This window comes from Micrasema longulum, unplaced genomic scaffold (assembly GCF_059751315.1).
Source record: "Micrasema longulum isolate JH-2025_06_02 unplaced genomic scaffold, ASM5975131v1 h1tg000431l, whole genome shotgun sequence".
Lineage (NCBI taxonomy): Eukaryota > Metazoa > Arthropoda > Insecta > Trichoptera > Brachycentridae > Micrasema > Micrasema longulum.
Window position 1 is genome coordinate 68,867 of NW_028277631.1, and position 26,411 is coordinate 95,277.

General features: G+C 30.8%; 2 protein-coding genes across 7 annotated transcripts in view; one reads left to right on the forward strand and one right to left on the reverse strand.

Annotated features, from left to right (window-relative positions):
* The window catches only part of Npl4 (nuclear protein localization 4), a 56,984-nt gene extending 52,515 nt beyond the window's left edge, over positions 1-4,469 (reverse strand). Inside the window, exons 1-4 of the mRNA XM_088226425.1 lie at positions 4,350-4,469; positions 3,777-4,043; positions 2,621-2,769; positions 1,801-1,985 (exon numbers count right to left, since the gene is read on the reverse strand). Coding sequence (XP_088082551.1) covers positions 1,801-1,985; positions 2,621-2,769; positions 3,777-4,043; positions 4,350-4,370 — 622 coding nt within the window. The 5' untranslated portion in view covers positions 4,371-4,469. The remainder of the gene's footprint in view (positions 1-1,800; positions 1,986-2,620; positions 2,770-3,776; positions 4,044-4,349) is intronic.
* The window catches only part of LOC148281615 (uncharacterized), a 56,505-nt gene continuing 34,534 nt past the window's right edge, over positions 4,441-26,411 (forward strand). The window contains exons 1-3 of one of the 6 annotated variants that reach the window (XM_088226427.1): positions 4,441-4,661; positions 7,226-7,323; positions 13,391-13,482. In XM_088226427.1, the coding sequence (XP_088082553.1) occupies positions 7,239-7,323; positions 13,391-13,482 (177 nt within the window). In that variant the 5' untranslated portion in view covers positions 4,441-4,661; positions 7,226-7,238. Of the gene's footprint in view, positions 4,860-6,854; positions 7,324-13,390; positions 13,483-26,411 lie in introns of those variants that run through there. The other 5 variants (XM_088226428.1, XM_088226430.1, XM_088226431.1 and 2 more) reach the window with 5 other exon arrangements.

The window sequence follows — 26,411 nt, forward strand, 5'->3', positions numbered from 1 at the left end:
TGATCTGTCTTAGGCTTAATCCAATGACAATGAAAGCATCCACCCCTTTCCCGAAACTGTTCATAAAGACTTGAGTCTTTCTTCAGTTTCGCATATCAATATTAATTTTTTAAAAAACTAATTAAGCGAAAATTTAATATTTCTTTACAATCAAACCGCGAAAATAACAAAACAAATAAACTTTAAAAACTTTCATTGTACCCCTCACTGCAGTATTGTCAGTTTGTGATCAATCAAATACACATGGTCAGCACAATCACCTTTTTCTAATTTCCTAGTATGACAGTGGAGGAATACAGTGTTAGTTCCAAATTGAGACCGCGGCCGCACGCTCCAGATCCCGCATCGGAAAGGAAGAAGAACGTAGTAATACAAACAAATCAATCAAATGACACGAAACCCAAATACATGTAGGAAACATGAGAATAATTTGCTCTATACAACATGCACTCAATCAACAGAAGAAAAACAAAACGTATGTATAACAAATCACAGAGGAACATCAAATTATCAAGACACTACCGGCAAAATCCTAACACAGATCCTAACATGATCCAATGACAGTAAAATATTACATTATAATCGTCGGATTTCTGGCACAAGTTGGTAACTACAACATTTTTAAAAATGAAATTTCCTCATAACTGGCATAAAATATGTTTTTGTTTAAAAAGTCAATAAAAACATGTTATATTTCTGTGTCTTGGGTCTAAAAAGGCCAATGTAGAATTTTTTTTTTCTCGCCAACATTTTGTAGAGGGTGATGTCAATTAAAAAATACATATATTTAAAAAATATATATATACATACATACGTGGTATTCTTAGGGTAATTACCTAAAAGTCGCCTATATGGAAAAATAACATTGTATGGTTATTGACCAAGAAATTAGCTACATATTACAGCAATACAACGAGCCGTAGGAACTTGAGTTGAGAATTGCGAGCGATAACCGAAACTGTACATCACACATTAGTTGTTAATCTAAAAACCAAACTAAAACCAAACCAAATATTTGGAACGCTCTTGTTCTATGCAATAGAGCTTAAAGGCATCTCTAGAAAATTATTACTCGGTAGTGGTTTTTTATTGAAAATAATTTCAAACACCTCGAAGAGTTTATTATAACGTCAGAAAATAGCTATATTATAATGTCACAAATACTCTGCCGTAATGTTGCGATTTGTGACATTAGCCTTTTTAGAAAAAAAAATTATAAATACAAAAAATAATATTTAATAATATCCAACTTGCGGTTTTATTTGAATTGTTGATTTGGGATGAGCCAAAAATGTTCATTACCGACTTGTGCCAGAAATCTGACGAATTATTATTTTATGATTTGGATGCCATGAGAGATAACAGGCAGTTTGACAGTTGGCAGAATAAGCTATCTTGAGACGACGTGACTACTGACAGCTAACAATATATTATTCTGCGATGAACAACCAACATTGGGTATAAACCTATAAAAAAATAGTATTTCCAGAAAAGAAAGGCAAGCGTGAACTGAAAAAGCGCAGTAAAACAAAGAAGCATTGACAGTTGAAGTTTACTGTTAACAGTATTACAGGTGTGGGATGCGCGCGCAGATCTTGGTTCAAATTTTTGATGAAAAATAGGACGTGTTTTAATTTATCTGAATTTGACCATAGATTTCACCCAGTTTACGTACTACACAAAATAATATTAATTGGGTTAAATCTTGCGTACGATACAACATACAATATGAGCTTTATTTATCAATATGTTTAAGCAAACATTCATTGCAAATCATAAGCATTCAGTAAAGATACAAACCTGTCTTTATCTTGCATGATATGTCTTCTAGTGTCAAAAACTTGCTCCGGTCTATTCCAGAAGTTAGTTTCCGAATATAAGTATGGAAGGACATGTGCTTAATGTTTTGTTCTTTCAGATAAGACTCGTCATACGGCTCCAGTGGTGAGCAGTGAACGCAGCAACCATTTGAATTATGTCGGCAACTGAAAATAACTTATAGGATTAGTGTCATAAAAGAAAGAAACATATGTGATCACTTACATGAACACCTTTCGTACCTCAGGTTATTTTTTAAAACTGTTAATTAAAGTTATAATATTTGTACTTCAAAAATTTACTCATCCAAAAATATGATTTGACCGTTTATCATGCAATTAAATCCGAACAGAATGCAAATAAGATGAGATTAAGAAAAGGTCACCAGTTGCTACTAGGATGGTGGGGTCATTTTGAACAAATGAATGAAGATAGGAATTGTTAAAAAAATATGTATGGCAAGAGTGAATGGCCAAGAAAATGGTGATTAAATTTAACACCATTAAATCTATTAACGTCAAAAGTCATTCAAGCAAGTATTCTATCTGTAGTGCCCTAACGATAGCCCTCACTCGGTTCATTAGGTCCATTTCCATTCCACGCTTTATGCCAAAGGATTACACTCTGCTTTCGGACCTGTGACCTAAGTTGATTACGAGGATCACATTCAAGCAACCCACAGTAAGGCACTTGGCCTGCTTCACCTCCCAGCCTTCCCGCAAATTCAACAGCTGCGAAGTTTTAAGTAGTAACCCACAAACTAAAAAGTATTTTCATCATTATATCTAAAATAGAAACTTACTATTTGTCATCTCGCTTCCGGGCAATTTTTCCATCTAGTTTATAAAGTTGTATATCTACTTCATCTTCTACAAGAGGAGTGATTTTGCTTTGTGCGGTAGCTTGAGATGGTTCATTTAGCTCTGACTTCCCGGAGGGTTGAATGCTTGTCTGAAAAGTGCATGACACATCACATTGTTTAATAAAATCACTTTGCAGCTTTAGTAATTAATGCTAGGATACAACATAGCAGGGCATAATGTAGGATAAAAAAAACTGTGTAGACTCTGACAACGTAGTTTTATTTGTTAGTTGTATGTCGGTGAAAATTTGAAATGCTGTTATGGATATCTATATAAATTTCATTCTGTTTAAGAGGGGGAGAAAGGAAGAGTTTTTATAATATTACAGTGGTCTGCATTAAAATCGCCCCTGGCATCATTCCTGCTGATTCATTAAATTAGATCTATCAATTGGCAAAATTATTTTTTTGCAAAACGATATAAGTATGTGCGAAGTTACAGCGAATCAAATTAGATTGAATTATCATTTAGTTGAGTAATAATATGAAAATATTTTAGAAGTAACGTACCTACACATAGGCACATAAAATAATCAGTTAATAATGATTTCACGCAAAAGTAAACTTATATGTTATATTCCTAACACAAATCAACTTTTCTATACATTAAAAAATATGTAGATTTATAATTTTTGGGAAAATTCGGAATGTTTGGATTTATTTAATGAATAGTTCTACTTCTATAGTATTGATTTCCAGTACATGAGTTAGGATGTAGAATTTCAAATTAAAAAAAAAATGGTTCTGTTAAAATCATGGTACAGTATATTTTTATCATAAAAAAACCTTCTCTTGAAAATTTACGTAAGTAAAAGACTTTTTGTATATATTTCGCTTTGTTAAAACGGTCCTCAATTAGTGTCTTAGTTAAGAATATACAGATGCCCTAGTTTTGTCAAATGTTAAATTAAATGGCCCTAGATTATGGTTTCTAAGCAGATTACATTGAGTATTTCATTTATTTGATAACCACGTTCAACAACTTATCAATCAGTACATGATTGTTTAAACATTAGTTTGATTAAAATAATGATAGAGAGCGAGACACTCTACTTTGTTGTATGTGGAACATTCGCTGTAAATGGTGTATTTTTACCTGGCTGCTAGTCGAAGGCTGATCGAATAATACAGTGCCGTTTAACGGAGCGAGGTAGAGCATATCTCCATGCTGCAGTCGATAATCAGACACACTTCTGGATTTACTTGACACTATTTCTTCCTTGTGATTACGGTCCTTGTACAGAGCAAATCCGAAGCTGCTCAGCTCGAACGTCTCGTAAGCTTTCTCATACAGCCTGTACACCTTATCGTTTGCATTCAATTCAACTCTTTTTGTTCCCTCGGGTGACTGAATTCTCAGAACCTAGAAATTTGAGGTTATGTTTGATAAATCTCGATTTACTAACTATTCTCACGTTAGAAACAGTAAACACGACATATAACAGTGGTTGCGTGTATAATTAACCGAATTAATGCGAAATTATTACGAAAAACACACTATTTTTGACGTTACTCGATGTCAACATAGACGATGACAAAGAAATTTGAAGATGAAATTTACAAGAAAATTAGAATATTATGATTTTTAAAACATGTCTACGGAACATTACACAACACGGGTTAAAGAAATTCATCGATGAATTTCACAATGATTAAATTATTTACTCACAATAATCTTAACTCGGGACATTTTGACGACTTCTGTTACAGATCTGTTGCAAACATCAGTTCAATCAGTTCAGTTCCAGTTGAAGTTGAACGCAGGTTAAATATTCGCAAGCAGTTCATGTGGCAAGTTTGCTAATAAAAAATGGAAAATCTACCAACTGTCAGAAATTATAAACAACAAATTTCAAAGATAAATCTGCAAGTCAGAAATTGGAAATGTCATTAATTTTGTTGTTTATCGTTTTAGTTACAAATTTAATTCATTAATGACATTCTAGAAAAAGTACAGTTTAGGGTTCATTTTTTTATTTAGGTCAGTATTACGTTTTACAATAGGTTTTTATTATTTTAGGACCAGCGTTTTTTTATTGTACCATGCAATTTCAATTTATGCCTTGTAATTTTGCATGAGTTGATATTTTACGTTGATATTGAGATGACAGCATATGAGAACATAATTATCAGTCCAATTATGGGTTTGTTAAGAATTGTTGTGAATAATTTGTAGCAGGTAAATAAGTTTTTATGTAATATGTTTGAATGAAACTCAGCTGACTCTTTTACAAATGCGCCATTTTCGAAAATTGACATTCGGAACAATGAATTTTAAAATTATTTTTTATTTTATCCAAATTCGAATGTTTGGAATGGTACTTATGTAGTAAATTTAATAATGTCGAAGATTAGATTTCTGTTAAGTATTATGAACGTACATCAACGTGTAAATGAGAAATCCTAGCTTATTGTGACGCTGCACACCGAAATCTATTTTTATCTAATGCTTTCGCCCCATCCAGGTGTTTCTACAAGTTACAGCTTTGCGAGTTCGTCTTTAAAATTGTATTATAGGAACATTTTGTGATACGGATAAATAAGCAAATATTCCGTTTTATGAACATTTTAGTGGTTTATTAAAATTAAACATCAATTACAACAGAAAATAAGAAATACAATTTTTATTTTCTCAAACACTAAATTTCTTAAAACATTCTATCGATGTTTCTAGAAATTTTTTCTGACAGAAACGTATCAGGTTTTCAGTAATCAATTAAAACAATTTTAAATGCTATTTTTTTTTCTCTTGGTGGTGGCTCAAATGATAGTTCTGCTGATTATATATCATAAGATAGTATTCCATCCATCGACCTATTAATACACAGGCGCGCCCTATATAGTAAAATATTTTTTAAAGTACACGAAAACGTAACCATACTTACCAAGTTTGTTAATTTTACCCAGGGCTGCATTCGAGGAGAATGCATATTATTTTATTCATTCAAAATTACACTTGTGCATATTCATGAATTTATTAAGGCTTTTTAGGCTGTGCCCGTGTTAAAAAACATTAAAAAGTACTTAGTACAATTAGTTAAATTATACTACAAAAACTGAGAGAATACCCATTTTCGGTGTGTAAAATAGTTTGTATTTAAATGTTTCCAACCAAAATTCATTTTTTATGGATCCCAATCAGATTTTTTCCTTAAATTTCTTTAACTTCTGCCCATTTATTTATTTTTACTGGATGTTGTGAAATGCTAAAATAATATGAACTCACATTTATTATATTTTTAAAACCGTATTCCTACAAGTGCAGCCCTGTTAGAAAGAAGAGCGTCGTTTTGTGACTAAATTAACGACTGAAATTATACAATAAACTACAAAACAAAACAAAAGACTCCGCCATACTTTTCAAAAGATGTAAAAAATATTATTGCCATCATTATTATAAATTTGTCGGCCTCATGGCGTAATGGTCAGCGCGTTTGCCTACCATGCGAGAGGTCTCGGGTTTGATTCCTGACATTGATATGAAATATTTATTCAAAACGATGTTTTCACACCAGAATATTTCATAGTCCCTGGACTGGTACCCATAGCACAAGACTGATCATCTTACCTTCATTTAACAAAAAAAAAAGGATCAAGATACGCTGCGATTGGTGTACCAATCCAGTGTCCTATGCATCATTAGATACGGAAAAGGAATGATGATGATCATCAACAGAGTATGAATAATAAATAAATTTTCAAATTAAAAAAATACGCTTTGGGCATCACTGAGCGTTTGGGCATAAGTTGAGTATCATCATTTTTGAGGGCTCAGGGTACGTCTATGTGTATTAATAGGTTGATGGGCTCAAATGATAGTTCTGCTGGTTTTATATCATAAGATAGTATTCTATGATTAATAAGTATTTTTTTTATAAAACAATGTGTTTAAGTATCTAAAAACATTACTTCAATGTTTTAATACTGTTTTTTCAAACACATCTTGAAATCTGTAAATAAAAACACTTTGGATAAAAGTCAGCGACTAACAATTATCAATGACGCATTGAAATAAAAAACTTTTTCAGAAAAGCTTCATTCATAGTGTTTTTTCATTAATCAAATGATATTCAAAACAAACAAAAATTTTTTGCAAAAAATCTTCCTTATGAAAATCTTTTATAATATTTGTGTCAAAACAATATCCCAGATTAATTTAGAATTAAATTTCTCAGGACAGACACCCTCTCAAAGTTGTGCCAAGAGTTTCACATTAAGTATACACTCACTTCTCTACCGTTGCATAGCTAGTGAACCATTCCGAACTTCTTAAGACACGTGAAAGCAGGAGGTTTATGGAACCACCGTCAATTATTTCTTTCCGAATTGTTATCATTGGTATCAACCTTTTTTTAGTGCAAACATCCCAGATAATCGAATACATTTTTTATTCATAAAATTCCAGTGTAGTGATGTTCTTTATTCAAATATTTGATCGGAAGTTATTGAATGAGAAAAATTAAAAACAAAAGAAGTTTGAATTGAAAAAAGTATTTTGTTTTGTTCTCCTTTGATCCCAGGTGTTTTTTAAAATTATTTGTGCAGATAATCTGAAAAAATGGACGAAATCGGAGTACCGGTGGATCTCTACATCTACGATCTGACCAAGGGTATGGCTCGCATAATGTCAGCAATGTTTTTGGGTATGAAATTAACAACTTCGACTCACAATTAAAATCTGATTTTTGCGCTTTTTCTCGACCAATGAAAACAAAATGTAAACACTGAAGCCGCTATCACATTTGCTATTTAATTGTGTTTATAGTTTTACCATTATATTGCCAGTATTTTTAGAATTTCCCAATGATGATGTTAATAATGTTTTCTGCTGTTATTTTCTTTCACATTCTTTATATTGGTGTGTCACCCACATACTTACATGTTGTATTTTTAGAATAAACTATTTCTGTGTTTGTGATTACGTCCATTCTGCCTTTAGGTGTCTGAAAATTTTTATCTTCTCTGTATATTATTTATTTGTATGGGAAAAGCAGTTTAAATTATAACATTGATTTAGTTTTTTTTTTATTCAAAATGTTTGTTAGAAAACTAATAACAGATTTAACTATTTTATTTATAATTAACAATTAGGTATTTTGCGTTTATTATTATAACTGCCTCTTGTTTATAATATAAAAAATAAATAAATACACATGTCAAAATTAAATTCATTTCAAATTAAATAACAGTTTACACACTCGTATTTATGAACTTACAATGGCTTTTTAGAATGTGCCCTTGTAAAGACATAATATTTCAAATACAATCAAAAGAAATAATTACATACTTGTAATTATTATAACTTCACCATCATCATCATCATTCCCTTTCCGCACCTAATGATGCATAGGGCACTGCATTAATACACCAATCGCAGTGTATCTTGATCATTTTTGTTACATGGTGGTAAGATGATCAGTCTTATGCTTCGGGTACCAGTCCAGGGACTATGAAATATCTAGTGTAAAAACACTTTTTTAAATAAATATTTCAAGTCATCCACGTCAGGAATCTGAGACCTCTTGCATGGTAGGCAAACGCGCTGATCACTACACGACGAGGCCGACTATTATAGCTTCATTATTAATATATTACAACAGAGATGGAAAGCATTTTATAGAAGTCTACAGGATTTATGACCTGTCATTGGCTGGCTTAAGTGGCCACTTTACGCACTATGTAACATCCACCATTCTGCAAACTCAAAATATTGTTGATAAAACTAGCTGGTCCACGAAGAAATATGATGATTTAAAACTATTTTCTGGCATTGCCTAGTATGTGGGTGAAATCATTTTAAGAATCAGAATATCATCCGCATCCATCAAGGTTTCAGCTCTTTAACCACACAAAAATCAACAGATCGAAGAATTAAAGAAATATTGATGTTCAAACATAAGCAGAATGTTGAATTTATGTGTAAAGTGGCTGATCAATGACAGGTCGTAAGCCCTGTAAATGCCTAGAATTCCCTATTAATTTCTCAAAAAAAATTTACCTCTCAGTTTCAATAAATTTAGATCCCTAGGGAGGAAATCCAGCCTGTCTTCAATCATTTGGGCACACTTAAAACATTGTTTTAAAAAAGTTTTTTGTTTTTCTCTGAACTTTTTGTTTTTAAACTTGTCATTTTAATTATTTCAAATCTTAATATTATGATAAATAAAAATATCTCAGTGTGTACATTTTGTTTCTAGTGGTCGTGTTTTTAATTTCAATGTGATTTTTATATTCATGATTATATTCTAATAAGGTTTTCTGCTTTATAAAACGTGTTTTCATTTATGCAAATAATATGAATAAGTTCAGTTTTTGAAAAAAAAATATTTGTTAATAGACTATAAAACTATCAGCACTTTGACTTTTAAAAGTTTTATAATTTTGAAATAACTTCGCGTGTGACGTCACAAGTCATCAAAAAATAATCACTCTGCCATTCATTGGTTGATTCGGAAGAACTAGTGACGTCGTTCAAAGTATCTCGTTTTTTTTCTTTAATTTTCAAGAAACTTTACCGCACAATTTAATGCTCTATTTTTTTCCGTGCGCATTTTTTTTTTATATCCAATTTCCAGTAGCACTGAACTTGCTCATTGGTTGCATTATTTTTTGTACATGTCTTCTTTACAGCAACACCTCACTCCCCTGTGTCCAAAAATCTTTTATACCCCTAATTTTTTATTTTTTTATTTATTTATTTGTTTTTTGCACCACAACAGGCCAGGAGGCCCAATTATAGAGGTGAAGTTTATCACGAAACACCCAGGCTTGAGAAAAATCACATTTTAATATTTTTTTTGTGTTCTCACCGGGAATCGAACCTGGAACCTTCCATGCGTGAGTCAAGCGTCTTGACCACTACACCACGGAGGTCGCCAAAATAAAATGTTTAAAGTTATCATCCACTTCTATTACTACCATCATGCCATAACGTAGACAGAGACAATGGAATGACAAGCAAGGTATTGAATAATGCAACTACATATAAAAAAAATAAAAAATGGAATGACACGCACGTCTATCCTGACATGTATTCCCAGCTTCTTCCACGATCATACGTGCTCTTCATTATGTCAGCTTTTCACACGACCAGACTTGAGATTTTTGTTTTGTCTGATCATGTCACGTCTTTTATGATCATCCTCGTCCTACGTTACTATTTGTTCTCGCCATATATATTTTATTTATTTAATTCTCGGCATATTGCCTTATGGCAATTTCTTCCTTCCTACCCAAACCGTTCAGTTTGAGAAAGTTACTAGTACAGGAACATATTCTAAGGAATTAAGTATAATTCAGTAGAATCTTAAAATTTTATACAATATTAAAAACAAAACAAAAAATCCGTAAAAAAAAAAATTAACACTACTATGAAGAGAGGAGAGGTGATGGGAAGGAAAGAAGAAGGAGAAAGGAACAACTAAAATATTTCAATAGTGACATTTCGATGTTGATTTGGATGTAAATAAAGAAGGGGTGTCTCTAACATTAGTAGGTAGATTATTCCACAATTGAGCAGCTACAACTGTAAAAGAGGAGGCAAGAAAATTAGAGCGGTGAAAGGGTATTACAAGGGTTCTCTCGCTACTAGAACAAAGAAGATAGTCCATGTTGTGATAGAGGTTGGAAGAGCTTTCTCAGATAAACAGCGTGTGACATCACAAGTCATCAAAAAATAATCAAACTACCATTGGTTGATTCGGAAGAACTAGTGACGTCGTTCAAAGTAGCTCGTTTTTTTCTTTTATTTTCATGAAACTTTACCGCACAATTTACTACTCTAATTATACTGAATCTTAAAATTTTAAATAAAAATTTTAAACTAACTAAATTTTTACACTAACTGAATTTTTACACTTACTAAATTTTACACTAACTAAATTTGTACACTATACTAGAAGAAGAGAGGAGCGAAGAGGGGGAAAGAAAGAAGAAGGAGAAAGGAACAACTCAAAGATTTAGATAGTGACATTTCAATCTTGATTTAAATGTAAATAAAGAAGGGGGCATCTCTAACATTAGTGGGTAGATTATTCCACAATCGAGCAGCTATATATCTGTTTTTTCATTATTTCTGTTATGTATCTGTTTTATCATTATTTCGTCGTCCATTCATTCTACACAACCAAACCATCTTACTGACCCTTTCTTAATCTTATCAATTATACCCATCTCGGGTTTGCATTTTTGCCTGATTTCTTTAGTTATCATCTATATTTAAGTGTCATGTAATGAAATGTAGTTGTCAAATAAAACCAGAACCTCGGTAATGTCTCAACGTTTGAACCCAATGTCTACTTGAAGATTAGAATCCTGAAAAGGGAGATTATTGGAAGTTAGGCCACCTTGTGGTCTACAAGTTAGCGTGTTTGCCTACCGCGTAAGAGGTCTCGGGCTCAATTTCTGACATGCTTGACATGAAACATTGATTAACTAACGTATTTTTACAACTCAATATTTCATCGTCACTGTAGTGGCATCTGAAGCAAAGGACTGATCATCTTATCTTCATGTATATTACAAATGATCGCTGACTCACTGCAATTGTGTACCTACAAATGCACTGATCAATGCGCCGCTGAGTGCGGATAAAAGAGTTATTATGAGGTGGAATATTCACGATTAAAAGATGTTTTCTCTCAGGTCTGTAAATAAAACACGAAAAATTATAGTGCAAAGTGACGTGACCTTACACTGAGCTAGGATTTACGTTTGCCTCGGCTTAAGCTTTATTTTAAAATATCGAGCTATTCAAAATGAAAGTTATTGTCATTAAATAAACATACTCCATATAATTTTATTTTGTAATTTGTGTGTTTTTTCTTCTTCACAATATTTAAAATAATCCCACTTCGCCTGTTTATCTGAGAGAGCTCTTCCAACCTCTATCACAACAAAGACTATCTCTTCTTTCTAGTAGCCAAAGAACCCTTGTAATACCCTTTCACCGATCTAATTTTCTTGCCTCCTCTTTCACAGTTGTAGCTGCTCAATTGTGGAATAATCTACCCACTAATGTTAGAGACGCCCCTTCTTTATTTACATTTAAATCAACATCGAAATGTCACTATCGAAATATTTTAGTTGTTCCTTTCTCCTTCTTCTTTCCTTTCCATCTCCTCTCCTCTCTTCATAGTATAGTGATAATTTTTTTTTACGTAATTTTTGTTTTTAATTTTGTATACTTATATATTTTTTAATAAATAACAAATAAAAATACAATATTACAACTAAATACAATTTTTTACATTAATCAAATACATATATTTACATTAACGTTTCCCATTACGTAAAAGAAATAAACAATTCTTGTGTACATAATTGTGTACAGTGCATCGCTAAATATATGCAATTGTTAAGTTTCACAAACTTATGCAAGTTACCCTGATATTCATATTTACAATAACTATTTTTTTAAAGATAGGTAATACCTCATACTGTATCACGGTCATTTATTATATTTTCTTGTATTTGCAATCACTTAAATTTTTATTAATTGAAAGTATGCTTTAAATCTTTTTCATGATTCATAAATCATCATCATTCCCCCTTCCCCATCTAATGGTGCATAGGGCACTGCATTGGTACACCAATCGCAGTGTATTTTGACCATATTTTTTGTATTACATAAAGTTATGATGTCTTACGTAAAGTTATGATGGACTATGAAATATTCTAGTGGGAAACACTTTTAATAAATATTTCATGTCAACCACGTCGGGAATCGAACCCAAGACCTCTTGCATGGTAGGCAAATGCGCTCACCATTACACTATGAGGTTCATAAATGACTTTTATATAAAAAAAAATTGCATTCTCGAACACAAGATATTCAAATAAACAAATACAACCACTCCAAAATGCAAAATGTTCATTTTTTTAAATAAGTTTTTAATTTTTTTTTAATGGTTAATATAATTACATAATTGATACATGCTTTTTTACTTTCACCAACTCTTGCGCTTAGAGAGTGACTTAGACTATTTTATTTATTTAGTAATTTGAAGTTATATAATTTCAAATACACGTGAGAAATTTTTTTTTTAACGAAATAAAAAGAAAAACAGAAAATAATAATACAGTATTACTAATTAAAAATAGAAAGCTTTTTTTACTCGGATTCAAAAAATTTCTTTAAATTTACTTTGAATTTTTTTACTGATATAATACTTTTAATAGTTTTTAGTTCATTGGGGAGATTATTGTAATTTTTTATTCCTCTGAAAACAAAACTATTTTGACCATGACTTGTGTGGAATTTAGGCATTTTGATATTATTTGGTATCTGAGTGACTTATTATTTATTTATGAATTATTTTTTTAATATTTTTATGGCCATCATATAATCAGTAATAAATTACGGAATGAGGTTTATATGATAGCTGAAGATTGTTTTAATTGCTCGTATAATTAACCTTGTACATTATTTGTGGCTTTGTGTGAAAGGTTTTTTTAGACTTGGTAGATATCCACAGACTTAAATATATGTATATATTATTGTTTTATATAAGTATGTGGAATGCCATTAGTATTGCATAAATATTGACATCTTGTTTCTTGAAGATTTATTGAAAAATCTTTCTTTGAAATCTTTCTGTTGCATTTTCACTCCACATGCTTAAATTTTGTTTTGCGATAAACTTTTTTTGTTTTAATTGTATTGTATTGTAATGTTTCATGTCTTAATTTAATTTGCTCTTGATATTTTAGGTCGACACGTGGATGGAATATGGCACACATCAATAGTGGCGTATGGCCGAGAATATTTCTTTGGCGGAGCGGGAATCCAAAGTTGCAATCCAGTAAGTGTAAACTGCATTATTTAAAATACTCTTATTACAAATACGTAAAACTACGTTTTAATTACTAAAGCTAAAATTACATAGGTTAGAAAATAGTACATAATCTTGTGCAAATTTTACCTGTCATGTAATACACAAATTGGGTGAAATATGTGGTTGAATTCAGAAAAATTAGAACACATCTGTAAGAGTCACCTGGAAATCAATTCTCAATGTCAGCTGACCTGCTATCATATTAAGTACAATGCAGAAACGAAATCACACATTTCCTGTGTGTAAACAATTGATTACTAGAGATCAATAATTACTGATGATGAATTATTGCCGACATGCGCGGATATCAGCTGTGTTGATTAAATCGCTGACTGCCAAGGAAGTAGTACACGAAATCAAGTTCCCACTAGGAAGTAAAGTGAACACTGGGCAATAACACCTTTAGTTACGCAGTCAATCTGTTACAACATGTAGTTCAATGAGAAACTTCGGCGCTATGGGAAATTGGATACAAAAATGTTTTCAGGCGCGGGGTAGAAAAATACAGCATGAAGTTGTCTGGCAAAGCTTCTTGAATATGTACGAAAAAAATAATCAAAAATATTTCAATAATAACGAACTACTTCGGACTACATCACTAGTTCATACGGTAGGAGATAGGAGAGCTGTGAAAGATATTTTATTTTATTAATTTTTCATGCTCATAAGGCTTTTACATACATGGAAGTTATATAAAACATGAGTATAAAAACAACATAAAATTTAAAAAATACAATATAAAGTAATAAAAGATAGAACAGTGTTTAGAAGTAAAGTTGGTATAAAAAAAGAAGATGAGTATATAAACAACATAAATTTAAAAAAATACAATATAAAGATATAAAAGATAGAAACAGTGTTAAAAAGTATTGCTGGTATAAAAATAAAAAGAAAGAGTGTATAAACAACATAAATTTTAAAAAATACAATATAAAGACCTAAAATATAGAACTGTGTTTAGAAGTTTAGTTATTTAAAAAAAAAAAAAATAATAATAAAAAAAGTAATTTAAAAAAAGCTAAAGAAATGCAGTTTAAGGTTTAAAGTAGCTAGGTACATAATGATAAAGATATTCGGGTTACTTTCCGTCAACGGACCAATCGGTAGAACTGAACGTGAATTAGCGGAAGAGAACCTCTGACGTCACATGCGGAGTAGTTTCAGAAATACAAAATTTAAAATATCCTAGGTTGTTAAAAATGAAGTTAAAAAACTGAAACCTTTATTGCTGTGAAGAGATTCATCTGACTGAATTATTTCACATTCTCGGCAACGCCTGAAAACAATTTTTAAACTTCTTCTTGGACCAGTTGGTTTTGTAACAATATTTGAGTTTGTCTTCACTTAAACTTCACTTAACTTCACTTACATCAACAAATGGAAGAATTGAAGAAATATGGATGTTCAAACATAGGTGAAATGGTGAATGTTACACAGTGTGTAAAGTAGCCACTTAAACCAGCCAATGACAGATCATAAGCCCTGTAAAAGCCTAGACTTCCATATTCCTTTATTTAAGGTATTCTCCATCCCTGTTGTTATTTGTTAATTCTAGTTTGTATTTACAAATTTGAAATAACCGTTGCTTAGATTTCTAAAGAAGACGGAACTTGCGGACGAAGGCTAACATAGACAAAAATACTACGTTCCCTCGTCAAAACTAATTTAAAAAATAATAATAGTGTAACTTCAAGATCACACGTAGCGAGAGTCATTTTGCAATCACAGACATGATGAAGTTTCATTCACTAATAATGTTAAAAATAACAGGTGTTCTTGTAAAAAATTATCTCATGGCCGCTTGTCATCCATAACCCATCCTTGTTTTATCACCTTGGAGGATTTCACCATTTATTTTTTAAATTTCATTTCATAAATTAAACGGGTGTAAGGTAAACCTTCGACATTTCACGTGTGGTTGGGAGTACAAACAGTTGTGATTTTAGATTTTTTTCCCACCGTTTTCCTGAGTCCTAAGATACTCTGCCAAGGTTTTTTTTCTTATAGTTATACTAGTGCCAATTCAAATCACTTTGAGATGCGTAAAATGCTAAGTTCAAGGGCGTCTCTATATTTAGTTAACTGTCTGTTATTTCTTGTGAATCGAATTTTATTATGCTGAATTGTAATCATTCAAAGAATTTCTAATAATAATTTATATTCTTATTTAAAAATTCATTGTTACATTCAGTGTAATAACAAAATTCATTGCTATGAGGACTGGTTAATGTTTCAGACTCCCAAAAATAAGGATCAAGGCAACTCTGAATAATCTGTACTATAAAAGACTAAATATGTGTAATGAGTTGCTGAAAGAGATTTATCATCACCATCATTCCATCTCCGCACCTAATGGTGCATAAGGCTCTGCATTGGTGCACCAATCGCAGCGTACCTGGATCATTTTTTTATATATGAAGGTATGATGATCAGTCTTACGCTTCAGGTACCAGTCCAGGGACTATGAAATATTCTGAACACCTTTTTAAATCAATATTTTATATCAACCATGTCGGGAATCGAACCCGAGACCTCTCGCATGGTAGGCAAATGCGCTGAACATCACACAAAGAGGCTGAAAGAGATTAGGGATATTTATTAATTTTTTATTTTTTATTTTGGAAACATAAATGAAATTTCATTCTAATGGACCATTGCAGTTTCCGTATTAAATTGATTACATCTTAATATAATCTATTTAATATATTTATTTATTTTTTTTATAATAGGGAAATATCACTACGAATACTAATAAAAAACACGTGAAATGGATTTGGAAAAATTTATTGTATTTTCAAAATCAATATGGATATTGTGGAGAAATGTTTTCATGCACAATTTTTAAAAATTAAATGGGCAAAAAATATGTCTCCACTAAAACGCGACATGTTTGACCTTGACAATTGTGACGTTAAGATTCGTGACGGTGTTCTATATTTAATTTTAAACAGTCACAAAGTTCAAAATTTGACGGCAATGCAATGAACCATTTTTGCGGGAATTTAAAATTATAAATTCTTTTTTTATGCTACTAATAAGTTTTAAATTCCTCTTATTGATTTAAAATCATAAATAAAAAAAAAGTGAAATTTCCCTATTACAAAAATAATATTTTAAGAGGGAAAAATAATACTAAAAATACCTAATTGAAAATTAAAATTAATAACATGTTCAACATACAAAAAAAACATATTTAAAGTGACCCAAAGGATTGTAAGAAAGAATTATCAAAATCAGAATTGAAAAAAAACCTACTTAAGTCATTTTAATAATTAAAAAATTAGAATTAAAATAAATAAGAATAAAAAACATGCTCAAATGCAAAAAAACAGTTCAAAAATAATTATAAATTACAGTATGACAAGTTTTTTTTTTCAAAAGCTGTACAAATGTAATTAAAAATAAAAAACACGCTTAAAGTAATTCAAAGAAAAAACAATAGTTAAAGTAATTAAAAACCTGTATTAAACAAAGTAAAGTTTAAAACAAAACAATAGTAAAAGTAATATGTAATGTAAAGTAAATTAGGATAGAAGAAATAAAAAAAGTATTTGGATGACATGTGAAATATGTATATAAAAAAAAATTGAACACTCCTCAGAACAGGTTTCCCCAAAAGCCTTATTTAAAATATTTTATGTAGGAAATAAAAAATAAATGAAATCTAAGAAGAAAAATAAATAAAAGTGTAAATTCTTAATGTAATTTTTTTTTTTTTTCACCACAACAGGACAGGAGGCCTAACTACAGTGGTGAATTACATCACAGAGCACCCAGGCTTGAGAAAAATCACATTTTAATTTTTGTATTCTCACCGGGAATCGAACCCGGAACCTTCCGTGCGTGACTCAAGCGTCTTGACCACTACACCACGGAGGCCGCCGAGATCAATAGGAGTTTTGTTCAGGGATGCTGGATTTATTCCATTGTTTCTTATTGTTAAATGAATAATAAATAGTTTGTTGAACTTATTATTGTATATATTATATTTTATATAATATTATTTGTCGGCTCGTTGCGTAATGGTCAGCGCATTTGGTTACCATGCAAGAGGTCTTGGGTTCGATTCCCGACATGGTGATTTGAAATATTTATTTAAAACAATATTTTCACACCAGAATATTTCATAGTCCCTGGACTGGTACCTGAAGCATAAGATTGATCACCTCACCTTCATGTAACAAAAATGATCAAGATACACTGCGACTGGAGTACCAATGCAGTACCCTATGCACCATTAGGTGTGGAAAGGGAGTGATGATATTATAATATTATTAGGTACTGAATTACTAGTAGTGTTGTTAAAATGAATATTTTGTACAACTATCTGAAACATATCACTCAATTAATTGCTTTGAATGCTAGAAATTTCCACGCCTTTTTTTATTGTACTTAAATGAGGAAGTTCAGTGGTCTTTTTTTATTTGTTAATAGACTATTAAACTAAGTCAAAATCTTTATTTTTTATATATCGTATTATCAGAGCTACGATTTTTTTTAAGTTTTGTATTTCTCAAATAACTCCACGTGTAACGTCAGAGGTTCATTTCCGCTTATTCTCATTCAGTTCTTCTCATTGGTCCAGAAGCGACAAGCAGACCGGAAATCTTCCATAGCTCTCAGATCATAGGTTGATTCACATGAACCAGTGACATCATTCAAAGTAGTGCGTTTTTATCAAAATATTTTTTATAATTTTTTCCGTACATTTTCAAGAAACTTTGCTTTACAATTTAATGCTTCAATTTTTACCGCGCGCAAGAAAACGTTTTTTGTATCCCGTTTCCCGTAGGGCTGAAGTTCCTCATTGTGAGTATATGTGTAAATTTTATTACCGTATTTATGCCCTTTTTTAATGATTGTATTTAATTACATAAACACTTTTAAGAAAAATATTCAATGCAAACTTGGCAAAGTTGAACAATGTCTTTATTTTCAGATAGTTGTATTTTATAAGATAAATATTGCTTGCTTACGGTAAATTTGGCAATCCTACAAGCCTTTGTTTAGTTTTCTCTTATGGAACATGCTTGGTTATTTTTCTCTTTCGGAAATATGATAAATGAGTAAAAATATGTAAACATGCGTGTAGAGAAATAAATTAAATATGATCATTAGAAGGTCAAATAAAACTCTAGGTATTTACAGGGCTTACGATCTGATAACTGACCAATTTAATGTGCTTTACAACATTTACCGTTCTGTCTATATATTTTTTTAATCTTCGATTCATTACATCTGATTAGAAAGCTATGGCACGCAAGTTACTTTTGTAATTAAGGAATTGGATCTAATAGAAAGAAAATAGTACTTTGTGTGGTCAAAAGGATTTTTAAAAAAAACGAATTTAGTGAAAAAGGAAAAGGTATATTTCTGTATAAAATTTTTGTAAATAACTCATCAGCCAAGACGCGTGTTAGTAAACAATGTGGCATCTTTACATTTTCCAGAACAATTTCCACTACACTAGTAGCACCAATTTCCACTACCCTACCACAAAATCTACATAATTATAAAATGTTTTCATACTTGGCAAGTTCTTACTTTGAAAAATATTTGCATTCCGTAGAAAATGTTTTCTGTGACTTTGGTGGACTGTGAAAAACTGTTTTCAAGAGATTTTTTCAGCAGATCGATTTTGGCATCTCCTTGACCAGGAAACTCCTCACAAAACGAATTTCAACACATTTGAATATTATTTTTAATTTGTCTTCTCAGTCTTAATTAGCTCTTACATAACAAGTCATGGAAACTTTACACTATTGTCCCAAAAAGTGTATTTTCTACATCAGTAAAATAAATTTAAATATTCTTTGTGAATTAAAACGGTTTAAAATTATTTCTGCCTTGTTTTTGTATTTATATCTAGATTTCTCTATGTGAAGAATTTGGCTCAAATCCAAAAGCAGTTAACTCCCCATCATATTGGTTTTCAAAACGACTTTCACAAAACTAAGCAGGAAATTCTACAATATTTGTTGAATAATTCATCTGTTTTTCAACGATCAATAAATATATTTTTTTTTAAATGCCTGACCTAAGTATTTATGTTCCCGTGATAAAATATTTCAATTTAGGGACCATTTCCAACTAATTTAATATAATTATGCTTTAAAATGGGAATAAATTTTTAATATAGAAGAGTTCAAACCTCGGACGTCAGATTTGTGAGTTTACAACACAGCTCGAATTTTATAAGATTCTGAATACTTTTTGTCGAGTGTTAATTACTACATATAGGCAAGGAATGTCATAAAATATTTTTGTCATTTTGAAATCAAACGAAAACATAAACCCTTTTAAAATACTTTTGTACAATCGTCTTGCTATATTTTTTTTTTAATGTTGAGTAAAATGAAATAGCTAGCCTTTGGCCTCCATTATGAACGGCTATCTTCATCGGTATATACTGAGACGGTATAAACTAATATCGATGTTTTTGTACAAATGTGTGTATATTTGTAGGAAAATTCAAAATATCTTCGTAAGTAACCGATAATTATACATGTTAAGAAAAAAAAATTGTAAACTTATTATATTTTTCATACAGAAAACTTAATTTTACTTTGTAGGTAAAATCGAAGATAAATTTTAACTTCCCATCAGAATACGCACCCTGGTCTATGTTACAAAATCAAAAACTCAAGAAAACAGATTAAACTGTATAATATTGATGTTTTTTGTCGATATTTCTTGATAAAACTCCATAGTTAATGATTTTGATAAAATTATAAATAAATTTATCAATGAAACTTCTTGGTTTAGTTTTACTTTTATATTATTTTGACCAACGAGCGCTTTCGCCTAAGTAGGCATCTTCAAGACTGGTGAATTGTTTACAGCTTTTATACTATTCTCAACATATTTTGGAGATAAGAAGATCAAATAAGTATTTTTAACAGAGGACAGAAAACATCAATATTTACAACTAGTTTCCTAAATAGTTCACTTTTGGGAGTTTTTGGACGTCTCGTTGAAGTTTCATTGATAATTTTATTTATAATTTTATCAAAATCATCAGATTAAACAGGTTTAAGCTCAGCGTGCACTTGTTCGTGTATGTTAAGTGAATCTTTTACATTCTTATGTTAGCTTAGTAGTTAACCTAACACTGCATTAAAAATTATTGGATATTGAAACAGTAAGCACCAAAAAATATTTTACATATACCACTTTAGAATTTCATAAAATGAAAAAAATATACAAATTCTAAAATGATAATTTTAAGAGTTATGCACATTTGGGTATATAAATATATACACCACTTTTGCTTGGCCGTATCGTTTAATGTAACTAAATTATAAAGTTCAAAAATGTTCATAACTCGATTTTGCCAAAAATGTTACTTAGGTCAGTTTAGTTCCAGGCTATGTTTATTTAATCTCCCTTAAAATATATAAAGTGTTCGTTAAGATAAATACACTAACCATTGATATTATATGTATGTCGTACATTATACAACCGTTCTGCCGAATCAATAAATTTCCCCGATGTCTAGCAGTTAGCGATCCTTGCCAATCTCTGTTGCAACGGAGTTAACAAACTTCACACGTTCACCAGAGGATCATGGTCAATGCCGATCAAACTGATTCATATTAGTCTCAAGAGACCCAATGGGGTATTTTCACATGTCGGGAATAACAATAAAAATGAAATATATATTTAGAGCCGATTTTTACAATTCTAATGATATAACTATTAATGTATTTCAAATGAGTTTTCATTTATAATTTTCGGGTTTAAAAATGAGCACTCACAAAACGACTCTTAGTCGCCAGAACATCATTTTGAAGTCACACATTATCGATTTTAATTACAAATTAAATAATACGAATATTAAATCTGTCGAAACAGTGCGTGATTTAGGTATCCTCTTAGATGAAAAATTAACTTTTAATCGTAACATCGATAGTATCACTGAAAAATCTTTTAGAACACTAGGATTTATACTACGCACCGGCAAACCATTTCAAAATACTGATACTCTTAAAAAATTATATTTTTCTTATGTTCATAGTTTACTTGAATTTTCTTCACCTGTCTGGTCTCCTTATTATAAAATTCATTCCTGCAAAATTGAAAGAATTCAAAAAATGTTTATAAAAAACTTAAACTGTAGACTACATCTCAATTTCCCAGATTATCGCCAAGCGTGCATTTTTCATAATATTCAAACTCTCGCTGATAGACAAACCACGGCTAATATAGTGTTATTTACCAACATAATATCTAATAAAATAGATTCCCCCGAATTGGTTACCCGGATTCATCTTAAAGTACCACACAGACAAACGCGTTATACACAACTTTTCCACATACCTAAATGCAGAACAAATTCGTCAAAAAACGCTACGATTAACCGTATTATGGATACGTATAACAGGAAATTTAACGACATAGATATATTTACCAAAAATATTAAATTTATCAAAACTGCCATAGGTAATAAATTGTCTTTGTCCGCATCCTCCTCTCCGTTGCTCTCTATCCCTGAACAAATATAAGTTTTATAGTGAGAAGATCTTTTAATATAATTATGTATCCCCGTACTGCGGGCCAACTGTTTGTGACACCTGATTTTTATAATCCGAATCATTTCTATTAAACTTATATGTTATTCTTATTTATATATTATGTAGGTGCGTATAATATGCATTTGTGTGTTTGTTTTGAATCAACGTTCGCATATTGTCAAACCTTATTTTATTGTTGTCATTATTTCGTATTTACTGCATTTTGTGGTTACCTACCGTATTGTATAGGACTCATCGCACATTATTCATTCGATGTGTATCAGTTAAATTTTAAAATAAAATGCTTTTTTTTTTCTTTCAGAACACTAGGGATTTTACCCAGAAAAATCGAATGTTGATAATTTTGTTAAATTATGTACTTATCTTATTTTGTTCTTTAAATTTATGATGGAAAATAATAATGGGACAGGGATTAGACTTATGATTTTAAAAATAAAATTACAGTACCTATAAGTACTTTTTCATAGTAACTGAATTCAATTCACATATATTATGTTTGAAGTCCGGATCGATTCATTCACTTTAATCGATGTTTTTAAGCAGGTCACTCACTATGAAGCTGAAACCGACAAATGTCAAATGTGACCTATTAAATTGGCCCTACTATAGTCTAACATTATTTTTCGATTTTGAAGGGAGCTTATTCTATGGTACTCAGCATAGTTAGAGAAGTTTAGGTTTAACCGGTAGTCGATCTGTTTTAATATTTTTTGTTGGACCCTTTCTAGTCTATCAATACGAGCATTATACTAAGGTGACCAAATAGAATGAACAAATTAATGAATATGATATTTAAATAACTGTTCTTTTGGGCAGTGAATAACCTTAATTATTTTGACTGCTATTTCCAATCTTGATCACACGCTAACAATTTGCCTGGAGTGTTTTCGTCCATGTCGTGACTTTTAATCGCAAGTAATTAATACCTTTTCGTCCGCATAATGAATCAAATGACGTAGAATCTGTAACATAAACATTGGCGAGTTTGTCTGGCATTATAATGATGTTTTATAAATATTTCTGCAATCGGTTCGCTCATGTGTTTATAAATATCCAAATTATTATCTCATAACACTTATGAAATAGTATTCTATTTTTATGATGCATTTGATTGTTGATATTTTGAGTTGGTCCAAATGTTTGTAGACAAGAACTGGATTTCATCCCCTAGGGAGTTATAAGGATTAAATATTACAGCGGAGATGGGGAGCACATCAGAGAAGGTAATTTGGAAGTCTAGGCATTCACAGGGTTTATGACCTTTCACTAGCTGGTTTATTTGGCCACTTCACACACCGTGTAACAAAGTCAGAATGGTTACAGTTATACAGTGTATAAAGTGGCCATTTAAACCAGCTAATGACAGGTCATAAGCCCTGTAAATGCCCAGACTTCCATATTCTCTTCTTTATTGCAGTGCCTTAAATATGTTCACATAAATAGGGAATTATTAAGCAATCATTTAAATCAGATTAGCAATAGACCCGATAGTGTACTGTCAGTTCCAGGATGCAGAACTAAGTTTGCACAGATGCACTCTTTGCATGTTAGTCCAAGTTAGTCCAAGGTCCTTCAATCTCCTACCTAAGGAATTACAAAACATAATATCTCTGATACAGTTTGAAGTAGGTTTGAGGTCTTGGATTAGCATGGACGGATCAAATAGACACCTTTTTTGAAAAAAAATAAAATATATATACATATACTGCAAATAAATCCTGTTTTTGCAATAGCAGCATATGTTAATCTTGTTTTTCTTTTAATACCATATTTATGTACTATAGACTTATAAATTATTAAAAAGGGAATGGCCCACGCTCAGACGCTGAACTCTTTGTGGGAATTTTTCCAAATTACGGTATTGCTTCATTTTAAGATGTATTTTTTAAGTGTATTTTTATAATGAAAATTCTATATAAATATATGTATGGAAAAATAAACAAATAAAAAAATGAAAATAAAGACAGACCACAGTGGCATTCAGTTCAGTTCAGTGCCAAATAAATCGGCGTTTATTGTAAAGCAAAGTATTAAAATGATCTGTTTACAAAACAGTAAAGGTATTAAATGTACAAATAAGCAAAATTCAAGTAAACTCAAGTAAAAATTAAGTTAAAAAAATGTATAAGCAAACATATTGGGCACCGTCTATTCTCACTAGGTATAATAAATACCTGCTCTGAGCTAGAAGGCATATTTTTTTTAAAGTATAAAATATAACCCTTTTTTTAGGAGATGTCTTTAGATAATTAATACAAAATTGAATAACATATAAAAGTATGATAATCTCACAAAAAAATATGGAACTAAAAAATCAAAACTGTCAAAGTAAATGTAACTGAAAATTTATATAAAAATGAAAAAAATATATGAAACAGAAAAAATAAATGTATATATAGAAAAAAAAAACTCATTAAAAGGTATAAACTGGTAGAAAGTAATAAATTAGGAAACTAACATTTAAAAATAAAAAAACAACACACTGACAAATAAAATTATGTCACACAAAAACTCTTAATAGCTGCTCCAACTGTCTCCTTTTCATTCTATCCTCTCTGCCTACTACCCCCATGGGGAAACAGCGTGATGGTTTATTTGTTTATAATTTACCACGATGCATATATTAATATTTCATTAAGTTTTTTTAATTGAAAATACTCGAGAAAGGCAGATAAACAACATTTATTATTATCTCACTTGCTTGTTTGAAGTGCACAAGGAATATTGGAGTTTGCGCGTTAGTCGGATGTTTCCAATTCCCGTCAGTTGTACCTGGCCAGTGGCCACATTCAATAGGTCGATGCATTTTGACCAGCTTGGCAGTCGGCGATATTCTATATCCGTGTGTGACCAAATGACTGCTGCACGTTCACTCGTGGATGTTTATTTTGTTTAACTATGCACTTCGTACCCGCACATCTCTCCTCTTCCTCAATTATTGAGCATTCCCGAGTTACGTTTTCTCCTTTCTCTTTGCCATATTTCTGGCATCCCATCCTGTAGTTATTTCTACATTTCTCCGAACGTGTAACGGTTGCGTAATATTTCTTTTGATGTCTGTCTCCATGTGCTCTGCAAGCTCAAATTTTCAACTCAGTTTCTGTACATAACTCTGCTCACTTTGATTTGCAAAAGCTTCTATATCTCAAATAGCAGTAGCAATAACTTTATTTTTTAATTTATTTTATTTTATTGCAAAATTGCCTTATAATATGAACATATTTGGTTTGATTATTTTTTAAAAACATACATTTCTTTTTACCCAAGATTTAGAAACATTCCGTATAAGTTTAAATCAATTTAAAAATAAAATATTTTCATGGATTGATATAACAAGAAAATAATTAAGTTCATTTTTCATATCAAAATTATTTATTTATTTACGGACATATTGAGTCCATTTAACAATGATAAATACATTCTTTTTTAATATATGAGGATATTAAAAGCAAACTTATAAATCCCTATTGAAATAGCACTGAGATATTTGCGAAAAACTTTTAAAAAAACTCTCTAATTATACTTCACTAACTCAATGGTGAATGCTAAGTTTTCGGTGTCAAGTAGTGTAATTGAAATCTGTTTTGCAAGATGGTTTTGAATGTCAAGTAGTATAATTGTTGTTGAAGTCTGTTTTTGCAAGATTTAGAGACGGTTTTGAATTACGTTAATATTTAGATAGGTAGGTTTTTATGTATAGTTTATTTTGGCATCAATAACTTATTTTCTTCCGTTTTTAATGGACATTTCTAAGTTTGCTTCTAATATCCTCATATACAGGTACAATCTAAATAAAATACATTAAAGTTCAGACAAAAATTAAAGAATAATTACTACCTCAAAACAAGATCCGGTCTATCTTAGTGAATGTTTAAATCTAGAAAGACTCCAGATCTTGTCTCGAGTTTACAATGCGGCACAACCGGGACATAAGTGCATGCAAGTCATAGTTTACGTTGTGCTGATCAAGGAACAGCACATTATTATTTCGCAACTGGCGGATCGGAACATTGAATGCCACTTGTTCCAGTAAGATGGTACGTCAATTAAGCCATTTAGTAAATTAAACATAAATACATATATATTTTTTTTTAAAACCTTTATTTTAGCATAAATAAACAATACATTCAGTAGAAAAATGGAACACTTAAGGTTGAACTTGCCAAAAAAGAGTCTAGCTCTTGTGTTTGGCAAGTTTACAAAATAACATAAAATGCAAAACAAAATAATAAAATAAATAAAAAATTAAACAATTTTAAAAATTGAGAAAATATAACACTAAAAAAATATTAAATAAAAACACAAATTTTGTAAACACGGGCACATATTAAACATACATCTCTTTTTTAAAAATACAGTTAA